Source organism: Schistosoma mansoni (assembly GCF_000237925.1).
Source record: "Schistosoma mansoni, WGS project CABG00000000 data, supercontig 0423, strain Puerto Rico, whole genome shotgun sequence".
In the NCBI taxonomy this organism is placed as follows: domain Eukaryota; kingdom Metazoa; phylum Platyhelminthes; class Trematoda; order Strigeidida; family Schistosomatidae; genus Schistosoma; species Schistosoma mansoni.
Genome location: NW_017386257.1, coordinates 14,261 through 29,961, shown reverse-complemented (window position 1 = coordinate 29,961; position 15,701 = coordinate 14,261). Strand labels below are relative to the sequence as shown.

General features: G+C 38.9%; 1 protein-coding gene across 1 annotated transcript in view; it reads right to left on the bottom strand.

Annotated features, from left to right (window-relative positions):
• Positions 1 to 9,330: 9,330 nt before the first annotated feature.
• Positions 9,331 to 15,701, bottom strand: part of Smp_199700 (stromal cell-derived factor 2 precursor-like protein) — a 9,989-nt gene continuing 3,618 nt past the window's right edge. Inside the window, exons 3-5 of the mRNA XM_018792273.1 lie at positions 14,980 to 15,061; positions 11,139 to 11,346; positions 9,331 to 9,502 (exon numbers count right to left, since the gene is read on the bottom strand). Coding sequence (XP_018644739.1) covers positions 11,178 to 11,346; positions 14,980 to 15,061 — 251 coding nt within the window. The 3' untranslated portion in view covers positions 9,331 to 9,502; positions 11,139 to 11,177. The remainder of the gene's footprint in view (positions 9,503 to 11,138; positions 11,347 to 14,979; positions 15,062 to 15,701) is intronic.

Below are 15,701 nucleotides of genomic sequence, written 5' to 3'. Positions count from 1 at the left end.
GATGTGAGTGGAGAAGACGACGAAAAGCATGATGGTGTGATCTTCTTCACAATGACCTTGAAGATGACCTTGAGGAAGAGGGTGGATTTCTCGCTGAATATCATGATTTTGATGATGGAGATGATTGTGGGAATGGTCACGATGACGATGTGAGTGGAGAAGACGACGAAAAGCATGATGGTGTGATCCTCTTCACAATGACCTTGAAGATGACCTTGAGGAAGAGGGTGGATTTCTCGCTGAATATCATGATTTTGATGATGGAGATGATTGTAAGAATGGTCACGATGACGATGTGAGTGGAGAAGACGACGAAAAGCATGATGGTGTGATCCTCTTCACAATGACCTTGAAGATGACCTTGAGGAAGAGGGTGGATTTCTCGCTGAATATCATGATTTTGATGATGGAGATGATTGTGGGAATGGTCACGATGACGATGTGAGTGGAGAAGATGACGAAAAGCATGATGGTGTGATCCTCTTCACAATGACCTTGAAGATGACCTTGAGGAAGAGGGTGGATTTCTCGCTGAATATCATGATTTTGATGATGGAGATGATTGTGGGAATGGTCACGATGACGATGTGAGTGGAGAAGACGACGAAAAGCATGATGGTGTGATCCTCTTCACAATGACCTTGAAGATGACCTTGAGGAAGAGGGTGGATTTCTCGCTGAATATCATGATTTTGATGATGGAGTTGATTGTATGAATGGTGATGATGACAATGTTAGTGTAGTGTCCGTCTCTCAACTGATTTTTCTCACCCTCGCATGCTTATTAATACATACAACTTCAATTTGAATTTACTCGATCGATACGAGTGAATTGACTGCCAATCAATTAGCTGTATATTGATTGATTGATCTTTGGTTTATTCTGTAAATATGATGGATGATAAAAATAATGCGACAAACAATTGTCAGACGTGTAATTCCAGTTAATTTGCTATGCGAGACTCCTCTTGGTGTTTTTGTGCTTTATTCCAAATCTCCACTATTCATAATATTAGCAAACAATCTGACTGTTAGCACTTATCATCACACGCAGCTATGAAATTTTTAAGTAAAGCATCATATTCCTCTTCTTTGGAAGCTAATAATCACGTTTACACTTTCAGCCTTCCCGAAAATTCCAAATCTAGTATTGACTACTATCCTATTTCATTTATGTAAATTTATTATAGGGAATGTTTAAACTGAAATCACGGGTAGAATACTTCCTACTGTAATATACTTCTTTTACATCATATGATTAAGGTTGTGGAATTGGTGTAGCTCCTGTTGACGCCGCATTCTTCAAGATGAATAATGCTTGGACTTTTGTTCTAGGCAGGAAAAATCAACCTAAACATCATCACAGGGGAAGATATTTTCCAATATTCTGTTTTTTGTGGAGATTCTTGATAGATCTCACTGACTATTTCTATTAGTTTTTGTGAACACTCCGTGTAAGCTTATATCCCTCACATTGACCATAGTCTATGGGAAACTCATTTTTCATCCTTCATTATTATGAAGAGAATTCTAATCTATGTCGACCCCCTTCGGCGTCATCATCCGAGATGTAATATTTTCAACAACTAAATTTTCCCGAACTTTCTAAGGTACTGTGTGATTCCTCCATGAATAGTATACCTGACCTAGATCACTTTCACCTAGTACTTCCAATGGAAACGATATATGCAATATATAGTACAAATATGTTAAATAGACAATCTCGTACTCCGTTGAGATAAAACATAATCTATATTCCATTGGACAGAGTAACGCTTGATGAGGTTGAGTTGGCACACTTCACTTCTCCGATCAGTTTGATTTCGTTCTATTCGCTCTTGACCCTGGTACGGCCGAGAGTGGGGAGAGTCCGCTCTCCTTTTCGAAATAGTCTCATATGGCCACGCGAATACATAGTCTCTGCCATGGAAGTCCTACTCACTGCCTTCTCGTGGCGGGTGTGTTGTTTACTGAATTGAGAGGACGAAAAGTGAATGTCCGGCGCTTTAACCGTTTTGGTGGATATTGAAGACCCTCCTAGGGGAGTTGGAAAACCCTGATTCCAAACCAATGGTGAACATGGGCTCCAGTATCCTGAAGGAACAAATGGCGTATGAATCAATCGTTGGTCACCAGCTACCATGGGATTTCATCTCCTTACGATGCTCCACTGCCTTGTGGGTTAGACCTTTAGGTCGAAGGCTCGGGGTGTGGCGCCCTAAGAAAAGCACCTGCTTCAGTCTGGGCACCTGCGCAGTATCACAGCCCTCACACAAATCAAATGAGATTTGTGCGGCGCATATTTATCTGGTGCTTTCTTGTACCAATATTTATGTGTTTAAATAAATAAATAAACTGTGATTATCCGACGCTGTCTTCCAATCATCAGTAATAAGGCTAGGAGGTGTATTGACATTTAGCCATTAATCATTGCAGCTTGTAACACTGTGCTAGTTCAATCTCCTTCCAGCATATCCGCCTCATATTTGAAACAAGGACTCGCTGCTTCAATCTGTAGCACACGCCACACTGTTTGTGTGTGTGTGTGACTGTATTCACTCTAACCAGTTGTGTACAGCCTAAAGGAAAACAATTAAAATAGGGTAACGTCGAATTGACGAGTTCCGTAGATGCACACACAAACGATAACTGCTTTGTAGATAGGTTTTCCACACTTTGCTTAAGCATACTTGATTCAGGTGTGTTGTTGCTTTTCTCTCACCTCCCATAAATACATATGAGGAGAGTGTTGCGCAAGCACATGGTATGTAATTCTGTTCGATTTCCCATCATATTCTGTGTCATTTATGTACCTTTTATATGAATACGGAATAACGTTCTAACTTCAGAAGTAGTATTCCTTACTATAAGATTGTTTCCATAATGTAATAATAAGAAGAAGACGAAGATTATCAGAACTATGTGATGAGATATTAGCGCAATACATTTCGAACAATCTGATCACACCTAATATACTTGTTAAGAACATTTATATATAAAAATAAAAAGTCAACTAGACTGAGAATGGAAGGGGAGAGTAAGAGTAGACAAGGATAATAAAGATGATAAAAATAATATGGTGAAAATAATTTAACACCTAATCACTCTGGTTAATAAGCCTATATTATAAAGTTTAAAAACACTCGTATAGTCTCAGACAAAACCACCAATCAAAGACTAACGCAAAAGCTTACCATCAACGAAAATAACATTGTTGAGGTCACAACAAATGTGATCGCACCAGCAGCTGAACCCACTGTTGCAGCTAATCTACCTCATGTTATTCAGTGTACTGGTATACCAATGCAGTGTGCTAGTTTGCCTCTCATACCCCTAGTGGTCCTAGATAACCAGGATATATCTGATGGAGACACTAATGTCATTATTTCCATTGTAATATCGGAAGCCCACAATCAAACACCTGATTCTATTGTGAAGGCTCATAAAAACACTGCTAAACCTAAAGAGAATATACCAATTAAGAAGAAAGTAGATAAAAAACCTTCTGGTTTTAGACCGAATACCAAAAATATTTCAACGGCCTTACCAAACAAAAGTATCATTTCTGAAACCATGCTTAACCCTACTCATCGTAAGGGAGGTTATAAGGACACATTTCGTTCAAATGTCACACGAGACGGCCACTACAACCATCATGTAAGCAGGCCTACTATTAGACAGACGGCAATGAACCAACGTGCCCCATGGTTTCCCCCAAATGTTATAAATAATAAACCTGCAAGATGTAACTCTTATCATCACTCTTGCAGTGGGGAAGATGGTATACTAGTTATGCACCATCAACGCAACCCCAACATGCAGGCACCTGTCTTAATTGTCCACCAAACCAGTACAACAAATTATTCAACCTTACCAAAATAAGGATTTTTTTTTCGGCCTCCAGAGATCCCTTGTTCCACTAGCACTACAATTCGCTCATGCTATAGCCCATGCGATCCGGCAAACACATTAAACCATAGTCCAGACATAGCTAGAACTCATACCATCGATAAGGATACTCTCGGTTTTTTTACACTACACACTCCCTTTTTAAACTTATTACTTATTAACACACGTTCACTTCTGAACAAAATTTCAGCGTTGAGAACCTTAGCCTTTCTAGCCAAGCCTTCTCTTATACTTATCACTGAAACGTGGTGTTATCCAGCAGTGGCCGATTCTGAATTAAATATCCAAAACTATCGACTCTATCGCTGTGACAGAGAAACTAAGCGAGGAGGCGGTTGTCTTATATTTGCTTTGGATGCCTTAACCACTAACAAAGTTGAAGATAGTATCTTGAATGGTTTACCAAAATCGATCTGGATATCAATCAATACCCTGAATCATAGTCTTCTCCTAGGTTGTATATACAGAGCTCCTGATAGTTCGGATAATTTGAATGATCTTATTATGAATGCATTTATACATGCATCTACTCTAAACTTCAGTGCTAAGATTATCACTGGCGATTTCAATTATCCTGGGATTAACTGGAGTATTCTTTTCAATAATTTCTCATCAGGTTCTACAATTATAAATTAATAATTCATACAAAATTGGCCAAGTTTAAGGCGGAGTACATCATTTAAGAAACTGTAATATGTGAATCAAGGAGTGTTGTTTGTCATATAAAATAAAATTAACATCGAATCGTTAATGTTGGAGCTGACTAATATGAAGTGTTAACTTGAATCGGTTTATAGGTGAAATAGATAGAGTGGTTGTGCCAGAATCCCTACGATCGAGGGTGCTGAAGCAATTACAATCTATGCTTACTGGCCCCTCATGGACCAGCATATCGTGGATCTAGTAAACAAATGCGTTCAGTGTCAACAAGCAGCAAAGTTCAATGCGAAGGTGCCGCCGGTTCCATGTTCACAGCCTGAGCATCCCTGGTCTAGAATACATGTCGACTTTGCCGGTCCAGTCAACGGAACCACTTATCTTGTTGCGATCGACGCCGTCTAAAAATGGCCGGAGACTGTTCCTGTCACGCCACCAACGACCACCCAGACGCTGAAACAATGGACGGAGTTATTTGCACGGAACGGATTACCGGAAGTGACTGTATCCGACAATGGTTCGCAGTTCACCTCGGCGCAGTTCCAAGAATTCTGCAAACGCCTATCCATCAGGCATCTTCGCACTCGACCTTATCACCCACAATCGAATGGGCAAGCGGAAAGGATCGTGGATACGTTCAAGAGGGCTCTGATTAAGTCAAAAGGGGAGGGGACGCCAGTGGAAACACTGCAGAATTTTTTATTCGCTTACAGAACGACCCCTAACGACACACTGCCGGAGCAGAAGTCCCCCGCAGAGATCCTCATGGGGAGAAGGTTGAGGACTATTCACAACTTGATGCTGCCGAAAACCATACCACCACTAGCACAAACCACGTCCCGGAAGCTACCCACGTACCCAGTATTCGCTCGGGACTACAGAGCAAATCGTGATCCTTGGATCGAAGCACGTATGGTTGGAAGGGTAGGAGAAGTCATGTACAAGGTTGGGGTGGGAGCGGACAGGTGGACCAGACATCGAAATCAACTACGCAAGCGATTAACGCCAGAGCGCCTATCGACCGAAGTAAAGATTCCACTGGACGTACTATTGGATACATTTAATCTGCCGGCAGCCCCAACGCATGAAGAAACACAAAAGGTCGACCTACGGTCCCGAAGATGGTCACTGCGTCAACGACGAAAGACAGTCAGAATGCAAGTGGATCCGAAGAATGTGCGTTATTAAAAAGGGGAGGTGTTGGGGATGTCAAATCCCCAGAACTTACTTGATAAGTGGCCTAATTTTGTAATTTCATTTTGGAAATTTGAATTTAACTGTTTTCGCGCCAAACGCGCTCATTTTAACTTCACATCATATTTCCCACTTGTAACTAACTTAAACGCTATTGGCCCATTGTTTCTTTGTGTGTGCTATTTATTAACGATGCCCAAGGACATTTTGTTGCTGTATAAATACGCTTGACTTTTTCCCTTATTTGATTGCTGTGCTTCTGGCTGCTACGGAATATAACTTCCCCGCTTCCAACTTGGACTTCTTACTCTAGTTAGCTGGGTCTGGGTCACGTCAGAATAGCTAGCTTATCGGTCTCTCGTCACAAGTCTTTGTTCCGTTCGCTACTAGTGAATTCGTAACCCTTCAGTTATAACAGTTTAAAAAGAAAATTTTGGGTATTCTTTAACGACGCTAATAATGTAGTGAACGAGAACTTGATTAGGGATAACTAATTTATTGTTTAATGCAAAGTTACACAGTGGATTAGTATAATACAAAATCCATACACTGAGTACATCACTGCGTTGTCTTTTACATACTCTATTGTTCCTTTGATTCTTGTCCCATTTCCTTTCTGTTCTCCTTAATTCAATCTTTTGCTGACAGGCATTCCATTTCCAACAGCTACTACATACTACTTATATCTGTCAGCATAAGTAACACACACCATAATAGTTCAAATACAATTTGGTTATTTTCAGAGGTTTCAAAAAAACATTTATCCATATTTCCTAGCATTATCGTCCACCATAAATATACTCAACATTAGATAATGCGTAGTGATCTTGATGTAGTCTCGCTTGGATGACGTCTGCCTTGGAAAGCTATTAGCTAAAACTGTAGGGAACTGACTAGTAGCCAAAAATATAATTAGAAACACAAGTATTACACACAAGAGGTGACCCCATGGAGTCAATGCTTTTAAAATCCAAACGAATAAGGGGAAATCATGGAGAACAGACCTCTACACATTCCTTACATAATGCATAACTACATAACATAAATGCTAAATGGATGATCTATACTCAATATAATCACTGGAGAATTATAATGACCCAATCCAGCTGCATTGGTTGGAATACTTCTTTTCAGATCCTAACCTGGTAGGTAGGTTTTTTGAGAAGCAGTGAGACTAATATCAGTAACTGAAGATCCCAGGGTCAAATCTTTCTTTTAACTGTACTGGAAGATAATGGTAGTAAGGTGTTTCTTGCAAACGACCAGAATCTCCAGAGATGCTGCCTTTCTCACAGTAGGGGGGATTAGGAAGGGTCGGTACCAGAAATAACACAACTTAACTTAACGAACTTCTGTCGTCGATGGTATGGCCTAAAGAGTATCAAGATAACACATCAAGAATTCATAGGACGGTTCTACGAACACACTTCGTGTTGTCAAACTAGAAGATGCATAAACTAAGCCAATAGTTATGGTGCCAAGTATTACACACTTTGATGATTAGGTTTACTTATATAATAGATTATGTATGACTGATCTTAAGCATCAGTCCCTTGAGCTCTGGAGTCACGCTAACATGAATATCGTTCAGATCCACATTGTCTACGATTAAATGATTTGTTAAATCTCTAGTATTTATTTAATCTCTTCTACCAAGACTTTTCTACTGGCTTAATCTAACGATGAATTAAGGAATCATTCCGTACTTTTTATTTAGTTTCTCGCAGACGATATTTATGTCTAGTCTTTTTTGTTTACTATCACTGATGATACTATATTTGATATTTATTTCACTGTGCTAATGAACGTACGTTTAGATCGAATTTCACATCAGTGATGACTGACGATGTTGTATCCAAAGATTAAATTATGGAGACCGTTTATAGACTGTTATTATATATACTTATATTCCTTTTATCATAAAAACCTGGAAGCATTGAACGACTGTTTCGTTCTAGGATAGGACTCATCAGCAATGCGCGTCTATGATCCTACACACAGGACTCGAAACTAGGACCTTCGGTTTCATGCGTAAATGCTTAACCTCTAGACCATTAAGCCGGCATCCTGATCGTAATAAAAAACATGTTCTCATAACCCTAAACCCTAACCCAGGACCTATCAGTTTCGTGCGCGAGCACTTAACTTATAGACCACTGATCCGGCATTCAATGGTGTTAATGTCTAACTCCAACCGATCCATGAAATTGAACGACACATTAGCACTGCTGAGGAGTCCCACAATAGGACGAAACAGCCGTCCAGTGCTTCCAGGTTTTCCATAGTGGTCTAGCTTCAATTGATTCATGATCTCAACTAATAAAATTAATATAATATCCACAAAAACCCCTTCTGATATTATTATATGAGTTATTATTCTTAATTTATTCCCAAATTATTAATTACAGTCTCTCAAACTCACACTCACTTTTGGCCTGATCTTGTATAATCATTATTTTCTTTTTTAAGGTTGGAAGGGGTCTGATCTGCTTGCATATAAACTAAATATGTCTGAGAAATACTATTCATACAGTGGAGACTGAGATTGTGTTTTGAACTAAACAGGCAAGACTAAATGAGAAGGACCAAAAAGGATTCAGAGTTGACCCCAAGTTGGTCATACTAGTTAATGAGTCATTGGTTTGGCACATGGCCAAGATCGTATAAATCAGTGTTTTGATTGACAATCTTGTCATGTGATAATTGAAAAGGGGCAAAATTTAGAACAGATCTAGATTGAAATCTTATTCATTCTCCTACTTTCTAAAGGTGATACATTATATCTAAGGTTTAGTAAACGATAACCATTTGTTAATAATTACGATCATATGACTTAGTAACAAACTAATATGTTAGTATCAGAAGGGTTTTGTGGAGATTTAGTACTTTCATAGTTGAAAGCGTGAGTCAATTAAAGCTTTATTTATTTAAACACATCAATATTGGTACAAGGAAGCACCAGATACATATGCACCACACAAATCTCATTTGATTTGTGTGAGGGCTGTGATACTACTCAGGTGCCCAGACTAAAGCAGGTGGTTTTCATAGGGGGCCACTCCCAAAGCCTTTGACCTGAAGGTCAGATCCACAAGGTAGTGGAGCATCGTAAGGAGATGCAGTCCCATAGTAGTCGGTGGCCAACAGTTGGTTCATACGCCATTCCTTCCTTTTGTATACTGGAGCCCATGTGGATGATTGGTTTGGGATGAGAGTTTTCCAACTCCCCTAGGTGGACACTCCACATCCACCAATCTGGTTAAAGCGCCGGACATTTGCTTTTCGTCCTCTTAATTTCATAAACAACACCCTCGCCACGAGAAGGCAGTGAGTAGGACTTGCATGGCAGAGACTATATATTCGCGTGGCCATGTGAGAGCATTTGGAGAGGGAGAGCGGACTCTCCCCACTCTCGGCCGTACCAGGGAATTCGGGGGTTGAAGCTAGACCACCATGGAAAACCTGGAAGCACTACTTTACGACCGTTTCATCCTATTATGGAGAGTCCGAAAAGTGTTAGTAATTCTTCTATAAATTCAATCAAATAATTTAAAGAATACACATTTATTTGAACGTTTTTTTCCACATTGTTTCTATGACAAACCAAGGTAGTATTTACACATGAAGATGTTGATGGAGATAGAGATTGGGATTGTGCATCCCACATAAAAAACACACACACACTGAAATGTACAATTTCTATAAATTTGTTAATATTTACGGAGATTAACGAAAGACCTTCCTAAAGAGAGAGAGAGAGAAAAGTAAAATAAAAGAAGTGTAGTGATAGTAAACATTATTATAGAATATATAATATCACAATACGTTGCAGCTGACTGACTGATTTAAAGAGATAAACATTAGTAAAAAGAGGCGCCAAATACATATGCGATACATAAATTATTCGATTTGTGTAAGGGTTATGATATTGCCCGGGTGCCCAAATCGAAGTAGGTGGTTTTCTTAGGGGGACACACGCCAAGCCTTTGACCTAAAGGTCTGATCCACAAGGCAGTGGAGCATCGTGAGGAGATGCAGTCCAATGTTAGCTGGTGATCAGTAATTGGTTTATACGCCATTTGTTCATTCAGAATCCTGGAGCCCATATGCACTATTGGTTTGGAATCAGGGCTTACCAACTCACCTAGATGAATCCTCCATATTCACCAACCCGGTTAAAGCGTCAAACATTCGCTTTTCGTTCCCTCAATTTCGTAAACAACAGTAATGCTACGAGAAGGCCGTGAATAGGACTTGTGTGACAGTGGTTGTATGCACGTGGCAAGGTTTTGTAAATCAGTAACTATGATCAACTAGAATATTTTTTACTGCCATTGGTTTTAACAAACACTAACTATTTACTCTATTTTATTATACAAAAACTATTGCTAGAGAGAGTTGTAAAGAGAAAAGTGACATCATTCATTTAGATTGAATAAACTACATATAAACATGTCAGTCAGTTAGCAACAATGTAGAACTGCGTACGTACGTACATCAATTCAAGTTGCAATACCACATTTACACAGAGATGCAACTGTTGACTCAAATCCCATAATGGTAGAAGTAGTAAGAGTATAAGCAGTAATCCGAAAGATTAGGGTTTGAAGATGTTATTCAAGAAGTATGATGCAGTGAAATAAATTTGGAAAGAGAAAAAAAGATAAAGACATGAAGAATTCAGAAGATTAGAATTTGGGAGAACACAAAGTGTGAATGTACCTTCGCTATTGCAAACGATTTTGAACCATTTCATTCAAGGTCTCTAACCATAGATTGCTATCATCTCGCGGATCCCAACCAGGTAGTCTACACCTACCTACCAACATATCTCAGTCCACTTGTCAGTGACTTCATGGATTTGGTTTGGCCGCCCCTAGCTTTCTTCTAACCTACCCCTACACCATAAAACATCTCACGTCAAGGCAGTTGGTACTTTTTGAAATGAGCTGATATCAGAGTAGAAATTACTAAAAGAAAAAACAGGAACAACTAGAAAAATGTTTCAATCTAGTTTAGAGTCATCTTTTAGTGATGGTTTATTACATAAACATAATACGGACTTGACACGCATGACATTGATCACCACCCAGTGATCAATCATTTGTGATTACATGAACATCTTTATGCGAAATTGGGTAACAAATCTTCTTCCTTCAATTCCCAGGACAGAGTTTAAATGGTTTGAATTATTTTTCCTGGTTAGCGTTAATTTTAGCGAGTTAGTTTTCTACGGGATGGGGTCACTAACCCCATCCTCAACCCTCCTCCTTTATCCGAGCTTGAGACCGGCGGCAGTATCCCCCAGAGGAGCTACAGGCTGAGTTCCACAATATAAATACCATATATTTAGACCATTAAAGTTCAATTATACTTACCTTTTAAAAGAAATGATCATCAATATTTATCAAACAATATCAGAATTCATCATGTAAATATGTTGATTTATTTAAAAAATCAATTGGATCAATATATACACCTTCTGTAGTTGTCCATGTAATTGCATTAGTTAATTTTGGAGTTGAAGATACTTCATATTGTCCAGATATAGGTCTACTATATCGTTTACCTGATAAATGAAGGTATCTAAAAAAGAAACGACAAAGAAAAGAGAAATGAAATGTTTAATACATACATATTACGTGAACGGTTGCCTAACTTCATGGATCAGTTAAAGTTAGACGTTAACACCATTGGATGCCGGCTCAGTGGTCTATCAGGTAAGTGCTCCGGCGCGAAGCTGGTAGGTCCTGGATTCGCATCTCGCGGGTGCGGGACCGTGGATGCGCACTGTCACTGCGGAGTCTCATAATAGGACGAGACGGTCGTCCAGTGCTTCCAGGTTTTTCATTATGGTCTAGCTTCAATTGACTCATGATTTCAACTATGAAAAAATAAATTATTTTTGTTTGATTTTCTCAGGGACATTTTTACACTGTATACACTTGAGTTGTGTGTCTGTTTGTTCATACTTCCGACTGCTTGTGGGATATACTTTTCTCTCGGTTGAATCTGGTCTTCTATCTCTAGTTAGCAGGGCTAAGGCTAATTAGAATAGTTTAACTTGTCTTGTCGTTGTGTTGAGGATCCTCTGTTCCGTTCACTGATTTTAGATGATCTTGTAATCTCTTTAAACATAGCACAGTCATGAACGCAACTCAATGAACCGTATATAAATGTATCGGAAAGAACGGTTAGTGTACGAAAGATTATAATATACTGGTTTCAAGCTAACTGTAAAATTCTGAATGATTTCTTTTATTATAAAGATTGCAAGATGTGTCAATTGAAGATACGATGCTATAAACAAGATGTCTTGGTGATTGGTAACTGTTAGGTCGGCTTACAATAAACTCTATCAGAGCCTCCAGAGAGGCTCATAAAGAGCCCAACCAATCAGCGGTTAGTTAGAAGCTATGCTACTAAAATAACAAGGTCCTGATTGGCTGTTACATACTGTTACTACGGGATCTCAAGGTCTTTTAGTTACTATAAGACCCCTGTTTTTTCTGTACATAATTGAACCTTGTAGTAAAGTGCTTCTCTGGTCTTTCAAGTCGCTGAGTAGTGCTAGCCTGGGGTTATCCGAATAGCTAGGATCCGAATAAAGCGGTCAACCGTACAAGACATAACAGTGGCGACGGGGATTTCGGCAAAAAAAAACAATTGTTGTCGGGGTTTTTGGTACACAAAAAAATACAACAATTGTCGTCGAGGATTCTGGCAAAAAGAAATACAGCAACCGAGACGTGATTTGGTAATCAAACAAGCTGTAATAATTGCCGGTGAATTTTCGGAGTTATTATTATTATCAGCAGAAAAAAATGACGATTTCTTTAGAACAGGCGCTGATAATCTTAGAGCACCGGCAACAACAGATGCTAGCCTTCCAGCAGCAACTATTTGAAACAGTCTTGGACAAGTTTTTCAATAATGGTGCTAAAATGGCCGTCCCAGAAGAACGCCCAGTTGAGGGTTCATTTCCCTTCACATCTGATGGAAAAGGCAAAATGGGTAAGTTGGCCGGTTCAGAGCAAGACAATATCTTGCTAAATGCACATGAAACTGTGACAGTATCAGATGTCAAAGAAAAACAAGGTTCCGTAGACAAAGCCCTGAGCCCAAAGTCTAATGAAGCACCACTCAATCCGCCGATTTCTGAAGACAAACTTCAGTCAGAATTAAACTACGGGTTACATGATATCGGCCAAGAAAGCTGGAATGGTGCACATGATTTTGATGAAAATTCTTATGAAGATGAGGAAACTAAGTCGGTTGAATCAAATGCTGATCAAAAACCTAAGGCAATTTCATTAGATGATGATTCCCCTAGCTATCAAATATCCTCCAGTGAAAATCTTAATGAATTTGATGGAGATGTTTCAGAAAAGCCAAATTCCGATGACCTAAAATCAAATATCGTTCATCATCATCTATTCATTTCTAGTGGATTCTGCATTCAATACGAGAAATGTGTTCTAAATAAAGTCATATTAATTGTAAATTGGAGATATGAAGATCCAACATTATTTCGTGGGGGAGGAAATGTTGGAGAATTTCAACCTACAGATAATTTTTTTAAAAATCAGAATCTAATCTTCGAATCTTCAAAAAAAAGGGAGGTGTTAGGTCGGCTTACAATAAACTCTATCAGAGCCTCCAGAGAGGCTCATAAAGAGCCCAACCAATCAGCGGTTAGTTAGAAGCTATGCTACTAAAATAACAAGGTCCTGATTGGCTGTTACATACTGTTACTACGGGATCTCAAGGTCTTTTAGTTACTATAAGACCCCTGTTTTTTCTGTACATAATTGAACCTTGTAGTAAAGTGCTTCTCTGGTCTTTCAAGTCGCTGAGTAGTGCTAGCCTGGGGTTATCCGAATAGCTAGGATCCGAATAAAGCGTTCAACCTACGAGACATAACAATAACATTGTTGGAATGATTTAGAAAATTCCTCGAAAAAAACACAAAGGGGCCGTGGAAACGCTGAGAAACATTTTACTCAATCAGCATTGAACAGAAGTGTCTTGGAAACATCTAGAAAGTGGGGAGTCACGTGTCACATTTTTCAATGGATGATTACCTATCCTGCTACTATGTTTAGTGGGGTTCTAGAAACGTCCAGAGACCCAAAGCCATCTAAAATGTTATAAATACCCTCAATTTTCTGTACATAACAACCTTGGAGTAAAGAGTTTACGCCATGTTTCATGCCTTTTCTCTTGTGTTCAAGTTGTCGTGTAGATTTAGCCTGGACTTATCAGAAGAGCTTAGGAAACCGATTCAAGCGTTCAGTCAGAAGATTTACCGAATATCAAAGTAAAGTTAGTACACTGGCATAAGTGATTATTTACAATTGATTGATCACTCAGTGTTGACCAATGTCATGTATGTCAGATACTTTTTAGCGCAGATCGAATTCTATCAATCAGTTTGCAATTTGGCCACTAGTTTCGGTGATTCGACACTGTGTGTACTATGTTGAAATGTGAATCGATGGTTGGAGGTAAATTATAGTTGTGGATACATCTCAGTCCTAAAGATCATTCGCGGCCCTAGTAGCTCAGTGGTGACATTTGTGATTATGGAGCTAGGTGACATGGAATCGAATCCAACACGGAGCATCAGCTCCACCAAGATTACACGCACACCTTACTGATGAGTCTGAAGTAGCACGAAACCTAGGTCCAAGGTTTCTGGTAGACTACTTCCAACCACCACCTTATAAGTGATCGTTGAAATTAAGTTTGAAAATGTCAATACATTTACTTTATTCTATTTAAGCACATAAATACAGGACATCAGAAGAAATTGCATCAGACAAATAAGACGATAATACTGTGAAAAAATAGAGCACAGAACACTAGGACTGTGGTGTGGGTTACTTATGTCCACATAAGTAGTATATGGTGATGGTCAGGTATAGAATGTATTTCGCTAGAAGATTGATAAGGAAAGAACTGAAATGGGACGCAATTGGTGCGGAAATGCATAAACAATCAAATCAGAGATATTCGCAGAAGGAACATTGTAGATATCTGGGTTAATGTTTTTTACTTTGCTGTTAAAACCAAAACACGCATCGTAGACATTAAACCTGTTTGTATGGAGGGTGATCATGGATTATATGGAGTAATAAGAATAGAACTTTAGTGTTTAGTGATAACCATCATTCGGAAAATAAAATGATAACAAATTATAGTGAGACTTAAACAAACCCTTCTGTGGAAATATGCTTTAAACGAATGTTTGACGATTGTTTCCAATAGACACCATCACAGATAATTTGCCAATCATCACCTTCATACAACAACAAAAAATAGAATAGAAACAGATAAAGACGATTACTTCAACACTTAATTCAACTGACAGAAGCATAAGCTGTGACAATCAAGTGGATAGATTCAAATTGTTAAATCTTAGTAAATTAAAGTGATAGGGACTATTTTGATATGACGGTTGGAATTAGGACTTAACTGTTTAGATATAAGGGGGTTATGAATTTCTTCTGTATACATAAATTGGGGTGGAATGTACGAATTCCTATGGCTTCTGCTATATGAAGGAGACAGGAGTGAACTCCGTTGGGAAATGATTGAGGTAGGAAATTCTACGCAGCCTATCTTGCATTGACTTTCTCGAGTCGACCAGTGATGTCTACTCAAACGAAGGATAAGTTACCTGAGTTGGCCTCCTCTATGTGCATTTACAAGTTCAGCTGCTCCTGTGAAGATAGCTATATCGGGCGTACTACTAGGCAACTTAACCAACGAATGAGTGAACATCTACCAGTATGGTTTGGGAAGGGCCAAATAAAAACAATACGCAGTTCTGTCTTGGCACATCTAATTGATAGTGGTCATATTGTAGATAAATTGAGATTATTTCATGTGATCTATCGTATACCTCCATCATTTCCCAACGGAGTTCACTCCTGTCT